At 46.8% G+C, this 14,568-nt stretch overlaps 2 protein-coding genes across 11 annotated transcripts in view; one reads left to right on the top strand and one right to left on the bottom strand.

Annotated features, from left to right (window-relative positions):
- Window positions 1-12,460, top strand: part of TP53BP1 (tumor protein p53 binding protein 1) — a 91,213-nt gene extending 78,753 nt beyond the window's left edge. For 5 of the 9 annotated variants that reach the window (XM_055556227.1, XM_055556226.1, XM_055556229.1 and 2 more), the window contains 10 exons: window positions 227-498; window positions 1,159-1,308; window positions 1,594-2,024; window positions 4,195-4,386; window positions 4,802-5,017; window positions 6,705-6,920; window positions 10,310-10,404; window positions 10,891-11,090; window positions 11,583-11,728; window positions 12,104-12,460. In XM_055556227.1, the coding sequence (XP_055412202.1) occupies window positions 227-498; window positions 1,159-1,308; window positions 1,594-2,024; window positions 4,195-4,386; window positions 4,802-5,017; window positions 6,705-6,920; window positions 10,310-10,404; window positions 10,891-11,090; window positions 11,583-11,728; window positions 12,104-12,291 (2,106 nt within the window). In that variant the 3' untranslated portion in view covers window positions 12,292-12,460. Of the gene's footprint in view, window positions 1-226; window positions 499-1,158; window positions 1,309-1,593; window positions 2,025-4,194; window positions 4,387-4,801; window positions 5,018-5,914; window positions 5,979-6,465; window positions 6,571-6,704; window positions 6,921-10,309; window positions 10,405-10,890; window positions 11,091-11,582; window positions 11,729-12,103 lie in introns of those variants that run through there. The other 4 variants (XM_055556231.1, XM_055556230.1, XR_008705481.1 and 1 more) reach the window with 4 other exon arrangements.
- Window positions 12,461-13,156: 696 nt separating this feature from the next.
- TUBGCP4 (tubulin gamma complex component 4) overlaps window positions 13,157-14,568 on the bottom strand; it is a 38,232-nt gene continuing 36,820 nt past the window's right edge. For both annotated transcript variants that reach the window (XM_055556263.1, XM_055556264.1), the window contains one exon: window positions 13,157-14,147. In XM_055556263.1, coding sequence (XP_055412238.1) covers window positions 14,135-14,147 — 13 coding nt within the window. In that variant the 3' untranslated portion in view covers window positions 13,157-14,134. The remainder of the gene's footprint in view (window positions 14,148-14,568) is intronic.

Raw genomic sequence — 14,568 nt, 5'->3', positions numbered from 1 at the left:
TTCCCTATAGAATGCACGGGTCTTAAATGTGCAGTTCAGTGGGTTTGACAATATGTCATAACTATTCAAAGCAAGATACAGAACATTTCCATTATTCCAGAAAGTTCCTTCCTAATTCCCAACTCTCTAAACTGAAATTTCTTGCCATCTAGGACTGTCCAGTCATCACAGGAGCATTATGTTCTTGTGGCGTTTCTAAGCCGTTGTACCCCTTTCTTCCTTGCAGGAGACCGAAGAGCCGATCGTAGAGTGTCAGGAGTGTGAAACGGAAGTCTCCCCTTCACAGACTGGCGGCTCCTCGGGTGACCTGGGGGACATCAGCTCCTTCTCCTCCAAGGCGTCCAGCTTACACCGCACGTCAAGTGGGACGAGCCTGTCTGCCATGCACAGCAGCGGCAGCTCAGGGAGAGGAGCCGGACAACTCAAAGGGAAAACCAGCGGGACAGAACCTGCCGAGTTTGCCTTGCCCAGCTCCCGAGGAGGCCCAGGAAAGCTGAGGTGCAGACAGGGTCTCCAGAGAGAGAGCCACCGCAGGGGCAGGGTTGCTGATGTGTTAATATCACGGGAAAAGGGGAGTCACGGAAAGTCCCCCCATCCTCCTAGGATCGATCAGCTCCTCTTCCACCCCTTTTCATTCCTTTCCTGTTTTGGGTTTGCATGGGAGGTAGGGTGGCGCCCTGTGGGAGGTAGACTTCCTGAGAAACTGTGGAAAACAGGTGAGGGGACCTCGGGAATGCTGGCCCAGGCTCCTGCCCCTCGCCCCCCACTTTCTGCAGCCTGTGGGTGTTTTGGTTGGGAGCACAGGAAGTTCGGGGTAGTGGCCCCAACCTGACACGTTCCCTAGCTTTTTGTTTTCCTCTACAGGTACCCAGAGCCTGAAGTACAAGAGAAGGCAGGGCAGGAGTGGATGTGCTGTTTTTGAGGGCAGCAGTAGGAAGCTTTGTCAGGAGGGTCTAGACTGGAGTGTAGAAGGATGCCCTTTACTTGGTATCCTAACTCCCGCTCCCAGCTAATTTGGTGGTGGGTGTGTGGACCAGCTTCCTGCTGCCCTGGAGGCTCAGCCTTGCTGGCCTGGCATGTAGTCTGAGGACCAAGGGGAGACTGTGAAGAAGGATCCGGTAGCAGGTGCTCTCAGACTAACCTGTCTTCATTCTCTAGTCCTAGAAAAGGGGTCAGTCAGACAGGGACGCCAGTGTGTGAGGAGGATGGTGATGCGGGCCTTGGCATCAGACAGGCAGGGAAGGCTCCAGTCACACCTCGTGGGCGCGGGCGAAGGGGCCGCCCGCCTTCTCGGACCACTGGAACCAGGTACCCGGGTAGTGTGAGATACACTAGTCTGTGACTTGTTCAGAAAAAAGGGAGTAGAGAGAAGAGAGGGGAGCAGAGAGTATGTGGGGTGTCAGGAGGGAGAAGAGGGGCCCACACTGACTGGGGAGTGGGCCGGGATCAGAGTGAGGCCCCTGAGACACCAGGCTTCTGCCTGCAATGGGGTTAGCAGCGAACGGGCTGGAGACAGAGGAGTGGGGAAATTGATAGATCCTACTGCTCTTGGCTCATTCTCACTGCCTTCGCCTGTCTCTTATCTCACTTTAGGGAAACAGCTGTGCCTGGCCCCTTGGGCATAGAGGACATTTCACCTAGCATGTCGCCGGACGATAAATCCTTCACCCGTATCGTGCCTCGAGCACCAGACTCCAGCAGACGGGCAGACTCGGGTGCTGGTGCTTTGCGTCGAAGCGACTCTCCCGAGATTCCATTCCAGACTGCTGCTGGCCCTTCAGATGGCTTAGATGCCTCCTCTCCAGGGAACAGCTTTGTAGGGCTGCGTGTTGTAGCCAAGTGGTCATCCAATGGCTATTTTTACTCTGGAAAAATCACACGAGATGTCGGAGCTGGGAAGTATAAGTTGCTCTTTGATGATGGGTACGAGTGTGATGTGTTGGGCAAAGACATCCTGCTGTGTGACCCCATCCCCCTGGACACGGAAGTGACCGCCCTCTCGGAGGATGAGTATTTCAGTGCAGGTACTGGAAGAAGCCAGAGCCCTCCTAACACGTCCGCGGCCCTCCACCACCAGCAGCACTCACTCCAGCCTCAGTGCTCTCCTGTGCCCTCCAGTCAGAAATTTCATTCCCGACACGGCCTACTCTCACCCCTGGCTGCTTTGTTGTTCTTTGTTCCCCTTGTTTATTTTTGAATAAACTCCATAGTTTGGAAAAAACGTATATACACACAGCATCTGCCACATGCAGAGTACTGATAGCATAGAGACGTCCCCTGTGCCCCTCAGCCAGCGTTCCCCTTTCCCTGTTGTCAACATTTTACGTTAACCTGGCACCTTTGTCAGGATGAAGACTACTTACTGCCTTGGCACTATACCATTAACTCAGTTCCTGACATGGATTTCACCAGCTTTTCCACGTCCTTTTTCTGTTCCAGGATCCAGTTCAGGATTCCTGTACTGCCTCTACTCCTCACACGTCTCTTGTTTTCGGATCTGTAACAATCTCTGAACCTTTTCTTGTTTTTCATGACCCTGACAGTTTTGAGGAGTACGTACTGGGTCAGGTGTTCTTTGACTGTCCTGCAGTTGGGGTTTGTCTGCTGTTTTCTCTTGGTTAGGTTGGCGTTAATGAGTTTCTGAAAAGAATGCCGTGGCAGTGCATGCCCTTCTCATGGCGTTGTGTGTGGGAGGGGGTGGGCGACAGCCAGAGGGTGTCTACCTTCCATGTGTCCATTCTTTGAATGTGTTGCCTCTTTTCTATGAGGTGATTTGGAGATACATGTTTCATTGAGTTTGTCATTTAAAAACATTCTTTAATGAGGGTTGTTTGGAACAGTGATTGGGTACAGTGGGCAAAAATGCATCAGTTGAAGTCTCTTCGGACTTTGTTGTGCTTGGACTCCTCAGTAGTTTGCTGTCTGCCGCTTTATTTCATTGTTAAACGAACCACCTCACCTTCTAATTCTGGGTAACACTTTAGCTTCACTTAGCACCAGTAGCACATGGATTGAGATCTTTTATGGCCTGTGACTTACATTGTTTGTGTCAAATGCATTTGTTCCTCTTCCCAGTGTAAAGCCTCTCTTGGAAGTCCATGTTAGGCCCTCTTAAGACAGAGCCGGTTCTCTATCCTGCGTGAATTGTGGCATTCAGGGGAAGGGGACTCTGGGTCCCATTTATCGAGGCTGTCTACTGGTGTTAGACTAGACCTCTTCATTAGTGTGAAGGGTATTCTTGACCTTGGCCTTCTTTGTGCTCTTGAGGATTTAGTGTGGTGATAGAGATTTAAGCCAGGAGATGAACAAGCAAGGGGAGAGCGAGTGACTCTGTGGCAGAGATAAGGAGAGAACCAAGGCCTGCTTTCTCCTTTTTTTGTTTCCCCCTTGGTACATGCTCTGGTTTTCTGTTAGCTCTTCATTCAAACACTGGCTAGCAGGAGAGAATACATTGATTTTTCTCTTCATAGGAATGAGAAAGTATTCACATTAGTGCCCTGTTTTTATATTTGTATTTATCTTTACATAGGTATCTTTTTCATAGTATTGGAAACAGGTCTTGCCCACGATCACACAGCTTGGTGGCAGCAGAATTAGGCCTAGACTCAGGTCTCCTGAATTCTAGCCCAGTGTGCTTTTGTGCCCCACACTGAGTTCCTTTTAGTCTGGAGGCCTTGTCTTTAGGTCCCAAATCAGAGCAAGATCAGAGAAGCAGATAATGGAGGAGAGGCAGGATTGATTTCCTTCCTTTCTCTGCTCTGTATTTCTACTTCGATTTTGCTACACAGACTCACGCTTTCTCTTGAAATGATGTCATCTTTCATCTGTGACTTAACTCAAGAATTATCACCCAGCCTCCAAACAAACGAAGAAGGAAAGGTTTAGTAAGTTATAATGGGACCATTAAGAAACCACATGCATTTCATTTTGAGAGCCATTTGAATTGCTAACAACCCATAAAGGCTGGCTTTAGGAAACTTAATTTTATAACTAGAGGGTTCCTGCTGCTGGCAACCTTCACGTTCCAATCCCTGAGTGGTGGTGGTGTGTGGACTTGATGGCTAGGAGTTTGCTCAGTCCTAACCTCAGCCCTCTCTTGGACCTCCTATGACTCCCTGATTCAGGCCTGCTCTGAATAGATGCCGAGCAGCCTAAACAAGCTGCTTTTATGTTTTTTTTCCCCCCTTCACCCAGGAGTGGTAAAAGGGCACAGGAAGGAGTCTGGAGAGCTGTACTACAGCATTGAAAAAGAGGGCCAAAGGAAGTGGTATAAGCGGATGGCTGTCATCTTGTCCTTGGAGCAAGGAAACAGGTTGAGAGAGCAGTATGGCCTGGGCCCGTATGAGGCAGTAACGCCCCTCACCAAGGCAGCAGACATCAGCTTAGGTAAGACCCTGGCTTCCTGAACTACTGCCAACGGACCCCTGGCCTGCTTGTGGGCAGAGTGGTGGCTTTTGAGCAGTTCATAAAGCTTCCCTCAGTCTTACTCCTTTGTGGTTTATGAGATGGAAACGAACTCTCATATTGGGAGCCACTGCATATCTCTTGTTTTCTTGCCAGGACCCAATAGTAAGTCCTCAGATTTTTCTGGCCTCCCCAGTTCTGTAAAGGACCAAACACACTTTAGTCATGGCAGAAGCTGAAACAGAAAATATGGTGGCCTTGGCAGAGGCTTCCTGCTCATGTGGGAGGTGGAGGAGAGGATGTGGTGGTTTTTAAATCAGGCTGCAATCGGCTTCTTAGAGGTCATGGCCTCAGACCATCATGGGAGATGACTTGCCTTTGGCTCATTGTATCGCAGACAATTTGGTGGAAGGAAAACGGAAACGGCGAAGTAACATCAACTCCCCAGCCACCCCCACCACTTCCAGCAGCAGCAGTACAACCCCGACCCGAAAGGTCACAGAGAGCCCTCGTGCTGCCACGGGGGTCCCCTCGGGCAAAAGAAAGCTTGTCACTTCTGAAGAGGAGCGGTCCCCTGCCAAGCGAGGCCGGAAATCTGCCACTGTGAAACCTGGTGAGTGCTCCCTTTTACCCCGTCCTCCCCTTTACCCTGTTCTCCCCCAGACCTCGGAATGCAGGGTCAGCTGCTGGAGAGGTGGGGCCTGGCACAAGCAGGGGCTCCTTCCTGATCACGCCCACCTCTCCGTCTCCCAGCAGAGCCCAGTCCGGTACCAGAAAGGAAGACAGGCTTTGATGGGAAACATCCCTCGATGCCTGTGTTGGTTCTGGGAGGGAGAAGAAATGTAATGGATTTTAGGCAGACTCACAGGAGGTGCAGTTTTTCTTGGACCTCTTCCTTTATCTGGCACTGTCTTCCTCTGGAAGCTCTGCTGCTCCCTCCCTTATGCTCAGGGCCCTCTGGCTTTCCCACATGTCCTATTAAAAGCTGGTACCTTAGCCTGTATCTCCCCTTTCTATACTAACCCCCAAACAACCCCTTTCCAGCCCCTCAAGCTGCATGTTTATAGAAGTTCAGTCCATCTGTTGTTTACTGGGTCTGTGCTGTGACCCAGCCGCGGCCTCTGTGGATGCTGGAGACACAGAGGCAGAGTCTGCAGTGTCTGCCCCAGGGCGCTGTCTTAGTCTAGCAAACTGAGGAGGTTGGTTGTCGTCGCATGTCCTGGTGCCTGGCACTTCTGTTTCCTGTGTCTTCTCCGTATCTAAATATCTCTGCTGTGTTTCAGGGTATGTAAGGCATGGAATTCAGTGCTTCATACATTTTACCTCATACAGTGTCTGTGAGTTACAGGTGCTGGAATTAATTTTCTAGTTGAAGAATCTAAGGCAGAATGTTGGTTTACTTCCCAAGGTGACACAGTCATCCAGAAATCAGACTTAGGCAGTCTGGCTGTGAAGTCCAGGCTTGTGCATGCTACATCAGACTGTTCTCTTGCTGCTGGTTTTGTTTTAGGGAGGCATAACCTGACTGTCATCTTAGCCTCCCAATGAGCCAGGATTCGGCTTCTCCATGCCAGGTATTTGCTTGTTTCCTCGAGGACTTCCTGGGGCACCAAGCATGGGTGTTCTGGGAGTCCTGGACTGGCCGGTTCACGTCCCACTCCCAGGTGTTGGAAACTGGTTGATACGGTTCTGTCGACATGTAAAAGCACTATACCAAGGATTCTGTGCACTGTTCTGGTGAGGGTCAGGGACGGGGGGGAGTATCTGCTGGGGACATTTCTTTTAAATGAACCCACCTTTTTAAAGGCTGCCTCAAAGCACTAGGCAGGGAATGTGGGCTGAAGGTTTCCAGTCATTTTTCACTTTTACTTTGTTAGAACCACCTTTTCTTCAGGTGACTTCAGAAGTTTTTGATTTGGCTCTATAAAAACAATGCTAGTTGGGAAAACAATGTATACATTGTTATGACTGTAAAATTTATTTATTTATTTATTTATTTTTTGTAAAATTTAAATACATAGAATTCCTCTGCACTGTTAAAAAAAATTTTTTTTTTTTGAGCCAAGTGGCATGGCTTGCGGGATCTTAGTTCCCCAACCAGGGATTGAAACCAGGCTCTTGGCAATGAATTCATGGAGTTCTAACCACTGGACTGCCCTCTGCCTTGTGAGTTTGTTTTCAGGTTGTTGGCCATAGGATGGGTCTTTGGTTAATAGCTCAAAAAAGTTCCGCAGGACATTGCCTGCCCACCCCGTTGTGTCCAGGCCATGGTCTGTACCCTGTGCCTCTGTCCTTGCCAGGTGCGGTGGGGGCAGGAGAGTTTGTGAGTCCCTGTGAGAGTGGCGACAACCTGGGTGAGCCCTCTGCCCTGGAAGAGCAGAGAGGGCCTCTGCCCCTCAACAAGACCTTGTTTCTGGGCTATGCCTTCCTCCTCACCATGGCCACGACCAGCGACAAGTTGGCTAGCCGCTCCAAATTGCCAGATGGTCCTGCAGGAAGCAGCGAGGAAGAGGAGGGTAAGGCCCTAAAGAAGCCCTGGGGGCTCTCACACCCATGTGCTCGTCCTTCCTTTCCATTCACTTTACAAACCATGTCGAGGAGGCAGGGCCCGTGGCAACTGGAGTCAGAGTCAGAGAAAACTAGTTTAACCCCGCTTGCTTTGTGGTTTATAGACTACTCTCAGAGAACTTCTGTTAGCAGTTCCTCAAAATAGTCCTTGAGAGGCAGATGGGAGATAGGCCTTATCCATTTTACAGATGAGAAAACAAGCTAGGAGCAGTCAAATAATTGTTTTTTATCCACAGTAATGGTGGACTTGGGACTTAGAACTCCATTTTGTGCAGTACAGTCAGATTTCTGAATGCCCTGCCACCCTTCCCATTGGTTTTCTCTGGGCCCAAGAAGACATATGTGGGAATGAAGTTTGTTCCCTTGAGTCTGTGTGTCAGACTAGGGAGGGTGGGCTCAGGGTCCCAGGTGATTTCAGAGAAGCAGCCTCTAGGCCTTTTCACCTCTTGTACGTCTCTTCAGCCTTAAACCTTACACATTGCATCTGGGTTGTCTCTTAGGGTCTGAGTGAAGGCTGCAGTGGGGAGAGGTAAAAATTATTTAAACTGTCTAAAGAGTGTGTGACCTAGGTGAGAAAACTGGGCAGGTACAAACATACATTGTAATTAAGTGACAGCAGCACAGCACCCACGTGCGTCTGCTGAGGCTAACACTCCCAAGTGGAACGATGTTCTACAAGTTAGACCGCTCACTAACACTGGGCCTTGCAGGAGGGAAATCGAATTGGGGAACATGGTTATCAGAAGACAGCACCAGCTGCAGATCGGGGATTGGCACTTCAGGTGTGTGGCCGATTTTCCTAATTAACCAAAACTATATCTCACCAGCCACAGCTCTGTGGAGATCTGTATGGGGACATGGGGAAGGTGGTCAGGGAATTGCGGTTGAAGTGTATACTATCTGGAGATACATAAATGGTTATTAGTATTGAGGCTTTAGGGTGTGAGAGCACGTGTCCAGTTGAGGGGTTTCAAGAGTAAGTGTGATCCAGGCCTAGTTTTCCAGATAGAATTCAGGTATGTGAAGGGTTTCCTAGCCAAGGATTTAGTGTGATTTGGATTGTAAGTGATTGGGTGTGTCAGGGTATCAGAACCATGCTTGTGGTCTTGTTTTCTTTTGCTTTCACAATATTGCTGGACTCCAATCTTCATTCTCCAGCATGCTCCTAGCCCTTTCCTCGACTGGGACATCACAGTGCAGCTCTCCAGATGTTTTGTTGATTGATACAGAATGCCTAAGAAAACTTGCTTTGGTATGAGATGCAGACTGTCAGATTCCCTAAAAATCTGTGAGCCTGTGTGAGATCTTACAAACCTGAGAATTCCTTCCATCCCCTCTTGCAGATATATCAAATATTTTTAATCTCATTCTTATAAAGCATGAGTGAGGGATAGGTTTTGTCTCGAGGAGGAATTTGGACCTTTTTTTTAGAGGGAGCAGGCCATGTTCGTTGTGGAAAATGTAGTTACGATGAATGTCTGCTTTATGTTGCTCCTTTATCCTTACACATTGCTCCAGCAGTACCAGAATCTTTGATATTTTTGGTATATAGTATATTTTAGAGATTCCATGATCTCAGGAAGCAGGGGACATTTGTATTAGAACAGTCCTTTACTAATTAGCTTTTAAGAAACTATATGATATGTCTTGCAGATAACCAGGAATCTCTTTTATTTGTATCAGGAACTCAGTAAAATATTTGAATCCATCTTGTGAGACGTATTTAGTAATGAGTTAAGAATACGGCACCTGATCTCGTTAGGTGGCACATTATCAGGGACCCATCAGCTGCAGGGATTGACTTCAGAGTTAGGTACCTTCATCCTTGATTCAAATGATGCAGTAAAAATTGTTCATTTTAGCCTCTGACCAGGGCCACTCATCAAGTCAGAAATAAAATTAAATCCAAACTGAGAAAAGTTAGAAATGGACTGCTGAGGTAGGGTAATATTTGATTACACAAATGCAGGAAATATAGATGGGGATTAAAAGCTAAACAGGTCAGGACTAGAAACAGTTCTAGATAAGCAAACATAAAATAGAAGTCTTGAGAAAAATAAAGGACCTTGGGGGTCTTGGCAGTGACTCAGCAGTAGAGTGTTAGTGCCAAAAAGTGTGACATGATTTATTGATAAGGGCCAAGGGTGCCAGGGCAAAACTGAGAAATCGTCTTGCTGGATTCTGGGTTTCTTACAGCCAATTAGTTTCTAGTTTGAGTTTTCATTCTGACAAGAATATGGAGAATGCTCAATCAAGAAAAGAACAATGGAAGCAAATAGGCTGGTCAGTCAGACCTGAGCAGAGGCTTGGGTTTGAGGCCCCAGCACTGCCTGAGCAGCTCTGGCAGGGAGGGCCCCAAAGGGTGGGGCGGCCTCTGGTGGGGGGGTTCTGTTCCAGCAGGTTCTCCTTTGGGTATGAGTTGGGGGAGGGAGTGGTCCTGGCACTGAACTTTTTATACATTTGATTTTTTTATTTGTGATAAGTCCATTAGAACTTAAATTTCTCCAAACTCTAATTCAATAAAATCTCTAGTGTCTTTTTTTGTGTGTGTGTTATTTATATATGAGAAGAGCAGATGACAAGAAAAGTCTCAGATATTGGTCAAAAGAAGCAATTTCTAATTGCCTGGGGTCATTACAGCTTCAGCCTCATCTCTCATAACTGCTGCTTCACCCTCAAGAATGTAGAGCAGTCACTGATGTTCAGTGTCCTGAGCTACTTCAGGATCATCAAAAGTAGATAGTTTGCAATAAAAGGTTGAATTAGGCCCTTCTGGCTAACCTCCAGTTAATTATATTTTACAAACCCCATTTTCTTTGAGCATTTTGGTTTATCAGAGTTTTACTGGATAGGGAGTAAAATGTGGATGAAGGGCACATTTGAAGGCTTTATTATAAAAAGTGCTAATTGGCCATTCTTCATCTCCACAGAAGGCAGAATTAGAGGAAATAGGCTTAGTCTGCAAGAGAGATTAGGGCAGACAGAAGGAAGAACTTCCTGATAGTAAGGGTTACTCAGGCCGGAGGGCAGCAGGGTGGGGAGTGGGTGCGTTGGTCCCCAGGCGCGATCTTAGTGCAGAGACCTTCGCTGTTCTCAGGCCTAGGACCTGCCTCCATTTCTTATCTTCCCCACCCTTCCTGCTCCTGTCCCTTTTTTGAGCAGCATTTCATAGGCCTCGTGACAGGTCTTTCTGGCCCATGGGGAAGCCCTTTACCTGTTTTGGGGATACAGTATTGTGGAGATAACTGGGGAGTAGGAAAGAGGACAGTAAGAAGCAGTCAAAGTAGCAAATGAACCAACTGGTAGTGATTATTATCTTGGTTATGTTTTTTAATAGAATATTTAGAAATTCCTCCTTTCAACAAGCAGTACACAGAATGCCAGCTTCGAGCAGGAGCTGGCTACATTCTCGAAGACTTCAATGAAGCCCAGGTAAGGCGTTCCTTTGTGTAGCTTCCCAGGGGAGGCAGTAATGCAAGTCCACTTGCTGGACTGAGCAGCGGCTGGATGGTAGAGATTTTGGGAACTGAGACACTGCCAAAATGTTGTTGCATAAAATAGAACTTTTACTGTGTACAAGGAAGAGAAGTCAGAATCTTGGGTTACATTTAATAGCATTGGTTCTGTTGCTGGGACAAAAGCAGATGAAAATTTGTGTTTAACAGAAATCTTTTTCATGGTACTGGCTAAATACATGGGGTGTGGTTGTCCCTTGAGGACTTAGACCCCCAGAAAGCTGCAGGTGAGGCAGGAAGCTGCTTGGGTGAGAGAAGAGGCCTTGGGTAGGACAACAGACTCAGTCACATTTTGGATAGTATCGGGAGGTGTTCAACTCTGTATTCTGTGACTCATTAAGGAAGCTGTTAAGTGGCTTTCCATAGTCATCACCAGACCCATTGGTTGTGCCTTTTCTTCCAGTGTAACACAGCCTACCAGTGTCTCCTAATTGCGGATCAGCATTGTCGAACCCGGAAGTACTTCCTGTGCCTTGCCAGTGGGATTCCTTGTGTGTCTCATGTTTGGGTCCATGACAGCTGCCATGCCAACCAGCTCCAGAATTACCGCAATTACCTGCTGCCAGCTGGGTACAGCCTTGAGGAGCAAAGGATTCTGGATTGGTGAGTAGTTGTGAGCCTGTCTAGAACAGCAGACAGGAAGATAGCAAGCTTCCAGAGGGGGAGAATCTGTGGGAGAGTAAGTATTTCTAGAAACTGGAACAATCATAGGATACATGACAGAATTTGGGTTTGAGATTATTTTTGTAATTTAGTTTGTTTTCCTAGAGTATATGGCTAGGGACCTTTTTAAAAACGTGAGATTTTCATGTAGATTCAATATTCTCAACTTGTCAGGTGAGGGGACTGTTTTAAGCTTAAAAATATAGACCCAGGAATGTGATTTGACTGATTTTTGGGGCTCAGGATAAATCTGGAAATCAGAAGGGGTAGATTAGAAGGTCAGGATCCCGGAGAAGACACATCATTCAAAGAAAGAGGGAAGGGGGTGATGCCCTCAGCAGGGCTTTTGAAAGCATTCACATGTACCCGAGTCTCTCTGCAGAAAGGCTGTTGGATATTATTTATCGTGCTGTTTCTCCGACTCCTCCATAGGCAACCCCGTGAAAACCCTTTCCAGAATCTGAAGGTACTCTTGGTATCAGACCAACAGCAGAATTTCCTGGAGCTCTGGTCCGAGATCCTCATGACTGGGGGGGCAGCCTCTGTGAAGCAGCACCATTCAAGTGCCCATAACAAAGGTACCTGGAAAGTGTGTGTTGTTATTGAGCCAAGGATGTCCGTAGCTCTGAGGCCTGATGCTCTAAGTCTCAGGCCTGATAGAAACACACATAAAGTCAGTCTAAGAGAAGAAAAATAGTGCTTTCACGAGGTGAGCCACCATGAGTGAAGCACTGGGCTGTCGGTGTTCGTCTTGGTGTCCACTGTGTACTTGCTGAACAGAAGGCCAGCATACAGTGAGCACAGCTTTCCATTGTGCTTGTGAGCAGTGGCACCGTGTTTGACTTGAAGGGATTTAATTTGGGCAGAGTGGGATATACTGGTGAGAAGGCTTACCTGTCTTTTTACTGGAGGGCTAAATTGAGTCTCCTTTCCTCGTCCACCTTCCCCTGCAGATATTGCTTTAGGGGTGTTTGACGTGGTGGTGACGGACCCCTCGTGCCCAGCCTCGGTGCTGAAGTGTGCTGAAGCGTTGCAGCTCCCTGTGGTGTCACAAGAGTGGGTGATCCAGTGCCTCATTGTTGGGGAGAGGATTGGATTCAAGCAGCATCCAAAATATAAACACGATTATGTTTCTCACTAAGGATACTTGGTCTTACCGGTTTTATTCCCTGCTGTTGTGGCGATTGTGTTTTAACCAGGTTTTAAATGTGTCTTGTGTGTAATTGGATTCCTTGCATGGATCTTGTATATAGTTTTATTTGCTGGACTTTTATGATAAAATAAATGTTGAATCTCTTTGGTTGTAGTAACTGGGATTTCTTCATCCATTTCTTTGAGCTTAATCTCAGAACAAATAGCAAGACAAACAGTAACTTCTCTGCTGTTTTCAAGTGGACTTGTTTGCTGTAGGACAGTGGGCCAAGAAAAGACAGTGAATTTTTTATAGTTTTCTGTGGTATCACTGTCAGAAGATTAATCTGGGTTGTCTAAAATTCAGTACTTCCCAAAATCTGATTTTATAATAGGCGCAGATTATAGTTGTCCCAAAAGCTGAGTTGAATTGGGCACATATCTTAGTTTTCTGGCAGTGAAAAAGAAATCTCTTTAGAGTTGAATTTACTTACAGCTGACTTGTGGGTGCTATACTCTCAAAGCTAAAAAGGACCAGTTGTTGTGAATGGCTGGTGACTGTAAACTTGATGACTTGCTGCAAGGATAAACATGAGAAACAGTGATAACACTTGAAAATGTTAGCAGCTCTAGTCAGAGGTCAGAATTTTATTACTGTCACAGTCGGAAGCTGTTCCTTTTCTACTTCTAGCATCATCCCTGTTAAATGTCTTCTCATTCTCTAAATCAAGGCTTAAATCGCTAATACCTTTTTCCCCCCTGCCAAACAGTAAATATTTTAGGCTTTGTGGGCCATTTGGCGTGTCACTACTACTCACCTTTGCTATGATGGCGTGAGAGCAACCGTAGACAATAGGTAAGCAAATGAACGTGGCTGTGTGCCGATAAAACTTTATTTACAAAAACAGGCTGGCCATAGTATGCTAACCTGTGCTCCAGAGGCAGCAGTGGAAGGGTCATCTTTAGCTGACAGTTACAGGGAATAAACGTCTATATGTGGTAGAAGATGTAGGGATGGACAAGGGCCAGATTGAGTGGCTACACACTGAAGCCAGAATTATCTTTCAGTTTGGAGGCAGTTGTCCAATGCATATTTATTTTGGCTGATACTGATATGAAGATTGATGGTTATTGGTGATGGCTGGGCTTATTACTCCTGTGGTTCTTCTAATAAGGGATAATCAGACCTGCATCTTTCAGTATTTGAAATCTTAACATTTTTTTTCCTTAAGGACCCTTTTTTCTTTGTTAAAAAAAATACATTGTCAGCAGCAGAATTACCTTCTTAACAGTCTGAAATAACTGGAAGTTACTGGTGGAATTCTTCAGGGTCACAGTTGAAGACCCTTAAGGATGGGAGACTCTCCATTTCAATTTCTGAAAGAGGAAAGGAGGTCTGTGGGGGAACCTAGCTCACCTGGTGTTTTCTTGCTCAGTGGTAACAGCCAGCATTTGACCTATTTATAATTCCTTTTTCACATGAGCCATACAATGTTCTGAGCTGTGTAACTTACTGCTGTCTCTCGAAGCTTGAACAGTGCCCAGGCATGTAGTAGGTAACCTCCAACAGACGTTCCCAACGTAACAGACCTTGCCTGGTCAGCGGTGGGCCGAAGCTACAAGTCCTCCGTGGCGAGTTGAGAACTCCGCGGGGGTGGGGCAGAGGCCCCTCCCACACCGGAACCAGGGGAATGACCTGCACCCGTGGATGTTCAGTAATGGCTTCTAGGAGAGAAGTCCGAGCTTTTCCAGTAGCTGCAGATGTATGGAGGCCGGCGAGAGAAAGGGGATGTTTGTTTTGAATCTTCTGTCACAATGCAGTGGGATTACTTCAGGTTGTGGACCAGAAATTCTCACATCCCGAAACTACAGAAAGAAAAAAAGAGCTGCATCAAAATATCATGCATTCCTGAAATTTTCTTCAAAAAAGTACGAATTGGGGCAACCTGTGATCTAGACAATCTCATCTTAAAATTCTCTTTTTGCTAAAATCACTTAGGAATCTGCAAGTGCTTTTTTGAATGAGACAGACATTGGAGAAGCCACCTACCACTGAATCTTTTAGATTTTTTTTATCACTATGATTTTTTAAAAGTTTAGAGTGTGAAGCAGTGGTTCCCTCCTTTCAGAAGCAAAAGCTCTGAGGGTCGAGGAGGCTGGGGGTATGGGGCATTAAGGCTGAGCAGCTGGCTCACGTCAGAACTGGGAACTGAAGCCATGCTGCCTCCCAGCACAGCAGTGTGCAACTTAGCCAAGAATTTAAAGTCCATCTCAGTGTCAGGAATTT

The sequence above is a fragment of the Bubalus kerabau genome, chromosome 19 (genome assembly GCF_029407905.1).
Source record: "Bubalus kerabau isolate K-KA32 ecotype Philippines breed swamp buffalo chromosome 19, PCC_UOA_SB_1v2, whole genome shotgun sequence".
NCBI classification, from domain to species: Eukaryota; Metazoa; Chordata; class Mammalia; order Artiodactyla; family Bovidae; genus Bubalus; species Bubalus kerabau.
The sequence above is the reverse complement of the archived record's forward strand: the minus strand, read 5'-3'. Positions and strand labels throughout refer to the sequence as shown.